This window comes from Phasianus colchicus, chromosome 26, assembly GCF_987193195.1.
Source record: "Phasianus colchicus chromosome 26, bPhaCol1.hap1.1, whole genome shotgun sequence".
Lineage (NCBI taxonomy): Eukaryota > Metazoa > Chordata > Aves > Galliformes > Phasianidae > Phasianus > Phasianus colchicus.
The window spans coordinates 5,664,980-5,671,392 of NC_143461.1; the positions used below are offsets into that span (position 1 = coordinate 5,664,980).

The 6,413-nt window shown below is 49.3% G+C and overlaps 1 protein-coding gene across 1 annotated transcript; it reads right to left on the reverse strand.

Annotated features, from left to right (window-relative positions):
• Positions 1 to 111: 111 nt before the first annotated feature.
• On the reverse strand, positions 112 to 6,050 carry KLHL11 (kelch like family member 11). Its single transcript, XM_031600635.2, has 2 exons — positions 5,578 to 6,050; positions 112 to 5,496 (listed from the first exon to the last, which is right to left on the reverse strand). Exons 1-2 carry the CDS (start codon positions 6,048 to 6,050, stop codon positions 3,900 to 3,902), a joined length of 2,070 nt encoding a protein of 689 aa, XP_031456495.1. The 3' UTR covers positions 112 to 3,899.
• Between the last annotated feature and the right edge of the window lie 363 nt (positions 6,051 to 6,413).

Below are 6,413 nucleotides of genomic sequence, written 5' to 3' on the forward strand. Positions count from 1 at the left end.
TAGCAACTGAAACTTTCATTCCATGGCACAAAAAAAAAAGACCCAAATGTGATTTAGAGGTATTGGTTACACCTTGTTTAAACCAATAACAGGGTACGATGCACAACAGAATGCTAGAGAAATAAAAGGTTTATTTTTGTTAGTTCACTTCTTACAATAAACTCTAGTACAGTGTATTGTATGTGAAGAACATTACAGTGGGAGTGTTTCCAAACAGCCTACACAGATACTACTTTACCTTACTGGAAGTTAAGTACAGGAGTGCTGCTTGCCCAAGCATTCTCTTGAAGTCTACATTAACACTGAGGAGTACAGCTGCCGTGATCCACAGTGACATGGACCTATGAGGAGTATCTTACTATTAATGGTCTTCAAACATCTAATTAGCTCCACACTTTACATTCATATTAGTAATAGGATGAGATCCTCAGAAGCACCTGTTTTATCAGACTTCCCCTTAAGACTGTCATATCAGATACACCGTTTATATTCTAAAATAATTTGGGCATAGCTGAAAATAGAGCCAAGCCATCCAACAGTTTGAGCCCAATGAGTGTTACAACGTAGGATTACAATGCTGTGATAAAATAACCTAAGAAGTTGCTACTCTTTGTGACCCAATTTGTTAATAGTGACCAACCTAGGATAATTTTTTATAAAGCATGCTGGAAAACTGGCATGTTTTCTCTATTTCTGGAGTAACACCCTACTATGTGTGAGGAAATCTTATTAAAAATATATACAAAACTAGCATAGTAACAGAATATCCAAGTCCTTATAAAACAGTATGTACATATATGGCACCTACCTAGAAATGACTGCAGGGAGCACGCAGTGCTAGGCAGCACGTGTCCTACTTCACTAACAGCTGGAGCAGACAGATAGGATGGGAAACATGCATTTTGTGGCATGTGTTCAATACAGCTATGATTGTCTTAGGGAGGAAAAATACCATCTGATGTTCCTTTGCAAGGACAGAAATCAGCCTTGTAGTGCTTAACACACACTAGAATCTTACCGACATTTTACTACCCACTACACACACAAAGGGATTCCCAAGCTGTTGCTTATAGGATTTTTTTCAAACAAGTACTCAGCAAGCTACAGCAGTCAGGGGCCAGAATGCATTTGTTACACAAGTCACAGGTTAGTGAGCTAAATTACAGCCAGATTCAATTCTTCTCAACACCTACAGGTGAGGCAACAGATGGTTAGACTTGTCAGTTAAAAACTGTGTAATGCAGTTGGTCCACTTAAAGTCAAGGCTGTAAAAATCCAGCCACTTAAAAATTCCATAGCGTTGGTCTTGCCTAAGTTAAAGCAAACCAGTGCTGTCCGCAGTGCCATCGCTCCCCATGCAAACAGAACACAGAAATATAGTGCATCACATACAGAACCGTGGCTGGCATTCACAGGTTATTTAGCTGTTCTGATGCCTTTGAGTGGAATGTCTTTAGGAAACAAGATAGCTTGTATGTCAGATTGAAGTCCTGGTGAGTGCAGATATTGGTTTTGCTTAGAAAAAGACCGCAAGAAATTTCTTCTTGCATCTAACTTAGCTGCATGCTGCATCACACTGTTTAGTTTATATTCCAACCGAATCACAATGTCAGTATTTTCTCCCATAAATTGTTGACAGAGTGCCTAAGGGCCTCAATGGAGCTGCAGCGGGCTGACAAGGTTGCGTCCTTTACTCATCATCTCCCTGCAGTAAAGTCAGCAGGGAGGGAATACATAAACTGTTCTCACTGCTTCTGTGCAAAGTGCCTTAAATTCAGCTCCCCTTTCAATTAAATCATAATTCCAGCATTAAAGCTGTGAGGCATTTGCACACAGTCTGCTCACAAACACTCCTACAGGGGCAGTAATTCTTAACCCAAACCTGCCAGAGCTCACAGCCAAACTCCATGGATTAACCCCTTCCTTGAGGGCCTGTGTGAGCTGATTTGGCAATGGTCATTACTGAACATCAGCCTTAAACCTCAGTAAGTTTAACCATTTCCTCTCTTGCATTAAACCAGCACTGTACAATTTAATCTGCCATTGCACAGCAATCTAGCAGGCAAATCAAATACAGGATGGTTACTACTGAGAAGTAATTTGAAATGAACTGTTAGATTTTCAAGATAATTTTTACAAGGCTGGGTTATTCTCCCATTACAAAAGGACTGTTATTGATGTCAAAGTGGCAGGTAAACTAAGTGGAGCATTAAGGATATTACACACCAAGAAACCTTTACACGTTATGCGATTGAAGGACTTACCCTTACCCAGTGTCTCAGATATGATCTAGGTTGCCTGCTGAATTGGAAAATGAGAAGTATCAGTTCAGAAAGCTGAACAATGAAAAACAAACAGAAAGAAACACAACAAAAAACTGTTTAGAAGACCCTTTTCAAAGGAGTTGCCCACGTCAAAAGCACCAGAGAATTATCACAGGAACCAAAGACAGCACACAGCTCCTCCACCAACATTTGTCAACTCAAACTCTGCAGTGCCCTGCTGACACCTCCCTTCCCTTCCCTAATATCCTGAGTTGGGTCAAACGTGACAACCTGGAACATTCAAACAAAGGGAAGGAAGAGGAAGAAAAGGAGGCAGGAGGGATGCACTGAACCAATAGTAACAGCTGTCCTGGAGCTCCTCAGATCAGGGAGGTGCTCAGCAGGACAGATAACTGACAGGCAGTGATACTCCAAAGGAACGATTCGACCTTCTGTTTCTGGGGGGTACAGCACTTACACAAACCAGAGCCAAGCAGGGCACTGACTGATGTAAAACCACACCATAGCAGTTCTCATCAACGGAAATGTTAGTCTCTAAAAATATTTAGAGACTGTACAATCTCCAGATGCATCTCAGAGTCTGTACGTCATCACCAGCAGCGCCCCTCTGAGAACAGCAAGCACTGGTTTGTTAAGGAGCACTGCAGCACAGCCTCTGAGTCCCGTGGGAAAATACACTGAAGGCCAAAGGTACTGATTGTCAAAGACAGGCTGGAAACAGGTGTGTGGGGGTTCTTCCAAACACTCCTTCACTACAATTAAATGTGTTCAGCATTTGAGAAAGGACTGACAAGCAGCTCAAGTTTCAATCTATGCCTGTGGGATAATGTCATTCTTACTAACCCAACAGACAGAAGGGACTAGCTGACATTGGTCCACGACTGCTCTGCTGGCTGTCTCTCCTTTTCAGCTCTCAAGGAAACTCAAAGCCTCTCCAGATACACCTGAAAAAGATCACTGCCTCAAGTTCTCTTTTAGCAAGTGTCTGATGTTCTACTAATCAACCATTCACAAATGAACTCCACAGCCTCTCTACAACATACAGATACAAAATGTTCAACAGACATAGAAACATCCTGAAGTAACTCTATAAAGAGAGATTGTGCTTTCATTTCCATATGTAGTTATTAACTATTGCACTCGCCTCCAACTTGAGAAAGCCAAGTACACTAACATCAATTACACGTGCAGTTTAGTCACTGAGAAGGAGAATCAAAGGAATGTCAACATATTAAGTGCAAATAAAGCAGGTGCTTTCAGCACACACGAATGTAACCACTAAATTATTAGAGAGACCTTTGATTTTCAAAACAGAACTGTAAGAGACGAACTCTACAGAAATCCTTGAAAACAAAGATCTGTGTCACAGTCTGGTACAGGAAAGCAGTTTTTTTCCTGGGCACTGTTAAGTAGTATTGTTGGATTCAGACAGTTTCTCAATTCCCATTCATCCTCAATTTCTGACCTTTGTAATTTTCAGTACATAAAAGATGCCACTTTTACGTATCAAACCTACTCAACACCCTGATGTCTTATAAAGACATAAAATGCCTCGCAAAATGGTTTAGCACAGTATTTCCTAAACTACCTTCGTAAGAGTTGACAACCCAGAAATTAGCACTCAATCTGCGAGCGTGGCATTCTTCGTAAGCTTAGAGAGTGTCGGTGTATTTCCTGCATCTGCCTTTCCTGCATTTGTCTTATTCTGTCTTTTTGCCACATCAGGTTTTGCGGCATAGGGTATCTCTGCGTGCCCTGCAAGCACCTGAAGGGAATTCTGACATGGCAGGCTGTTGCCCTACAGCGAGGCTGAGGCATGGGAGGCAGAAGCATCCAGCGCTTCCTCTCAGCGCAGTAGCGATAGGCCTCCTTCCTGTATTGCTTGTCAATATCATCACTGTTCTTCCACCCCCCAATGATGAAAACGTCATCTTTATAATAACAAATAGCTGCCCCTTCAATGCTGAGGACCTCTGGGGGTAAGCTTTCAAGTATCTCATCTGAGGCCCTGCCAGAGATCTTTACCTTGGCTTCCTCGTTATCTATAGGGTAACTCTTGGGGCAGCAGGATGCTGTATGGTAAAAGTTTGTGTTTGCAACCGACATCTGAAAAGAGCAGTAATTATCAATGAGCGGCAGAGATTCTACGTCCTGCCACTGCCTTGTTTCAGCATCGTATCTGATAATAACTGCCCTCAATCCATCTTCACTATCACTGTCAACAGGGGTACGAGCAGCAACATAAACAAACCGGTCTTCTACAGAAACAGCTTTGACGTCACGAAGGATCTTTGGTGCTGACTCCAGGTTATGCCATTTGTCTTGCTCGGGATTATAAACAGCTACATCTTTAAAGCCAGGACTGAAATTGCCATGTCCACCGATACTGTACAAGTTTCCTTTAACTTCGGTGAGGCCAAATGAGTGCTTTCTGGTTATTAAATTTGAGACTTGCTCCCAGATATTTCTGTTTGGATTATACCTTTCTACAGTCTTGGCAAATCCCGGTTCCATGGAGCCAGCCACATAAACGTAAGACTCTGTCACAGCAACAGCGTGCCCATCGAGATGGTTATGTATGTGCGGCAAGTTTACCCACCTATCTTCATCGATGAAATACCCCACGCACTCACTCAGGTAATCTCCTCCCTCCGACACACCACCGATCACCATAATGACATCCATGTTTTGTCCGAAGCGCGGCAGCAACGCGGCGGGACAGGCGGAATGCTGCAGGTTGCCAGACTGCAAGTTCTCAGACCTCAGGGCGTGACTCTCCACGGCGTCCGACACCAGCCTGACGCAGGCCTCGTTGCTGGACACCAGCCTCTCGGATTTGACGTGGCGCGTGAGGTACGTGGGCTTCATCTGAGACAGCCTGAGCAGCTTAAAGAGTTCCTCAAAGTACCTCTCCCTTTCCTCGGGGTTCCTCTGCACCCACTTCAGGACGGTCTCAAAGAGGATTTCTTCGGAGTCCACCGTGATCTCCGAGTCGGACAGCCAGTCCCTGACGAGGTGGAAGGGCAGCGTGTAGAACTCCTCGTCCTGGATGACCCTGTGGAAGTTCCTGCGGATCATGTCCTGCGCGCGCAGCGCCAGCTGGCTCAGCGAGTACATGTGGGCCAGGCTGTGCACCGCCACGCAGTTGGAGAGGTTCAGCTTCTTCTTGAGGAACTCCCCGCAGAACTCCTTCAGCCGGGTCAGCAGGAACCTGCGGGACGAACGGCACAAACGGCGCGCGGGCCGTCAGGCGACGCCCGCCCGCCCGGCCCGCCCGGCCCGCCCCGCTCACCTGTCGGCCATCTCCAGCACCTCGTGCACGTTGCCGGGGCCGACGCGGATGGCGCCGGTGTACATGAAGCCGATGACGGCCTCCACCGTGTCGGGGTCGGGGCCGCCCTCCGAGCTCCACTTCTGCAGCTCCACGCGGCCCGAGCGCGACTCGGCGAAGCCGCCCGAGAGCAGCGGCGTGAAGTACTCGGTGGCGGCCGCCAGCACGGAGCGGTGCGCGCGGTACTCGCGGGCCGCGCCGGGCCGCCCGCCGCCGAACGCCAGCGTGATGTCGCAGTACAGGCCGTGCCGGCGCTGCTCGTTCTGCCGCCAGGCCAGGTCGGAGCAGTGCGCCGGGCACCCGAACTCCTCCGCCTCCGCCTCCCCGTCCGCCCCGCCGCCCCGCGGGCCGCCGCCCTCCTCCTCCGCCGCCGGCGGGCCGGGCCCGGGCTGCGGCTGAGGGGAGGCCGCGGCCGCCGCCATCTTGTCCGACATGGCGGGCCGCCGCCGCGCGCCTGCGCGCCTCTGCGCCGCGCCGCGCCGCCCCCTGGCGGCCGGCGGCGCCCGGGGAGTGCGGAACGGGGCGGGGCGGCGGCGCTCGGGCCGGGGGAGCCGGGCCGCGCGGAGGCTCCGCCCGCGCCGAGCGGCAGCGCTGCGCTCCGCTCCTCCTGGCGGCTGCGGGCGGCGCTCCGCCGGACTCCCCGCCCCGACCCGCAACGCCGCGCTTGGCGCACGGCGGCCGAGCACCGCAGCCCGCGCTCCCCGCCGCTGTTTCCGCCCTGTGCCGCGGCGAAAGCCAAGCGCGGAGGTTTGACCGCTTTCGCGCCGCCGTCGCTGCCCAGGAAGCACCGCCCAGTT

What these genes read in the sequence shown, in the direction of transcription:
- KLHL11 (XM_031600635.2), bottom strand. Translation starts at nt 6,050, where the DNA reads ATGTCGGACAAGATGGCGGCGGCCGCGGCCTCCCCTCAGCCGCAGCCC. An exon ending in GTGCTGGAGATGGCCGACAG is followed by an intron (nt 5,497 to 5,577) that starts GTGAGCGGGGCG and finishes TTCGTCCCGCAG; the next exon opens with GTTCCTGCTGACCCGGCTGA.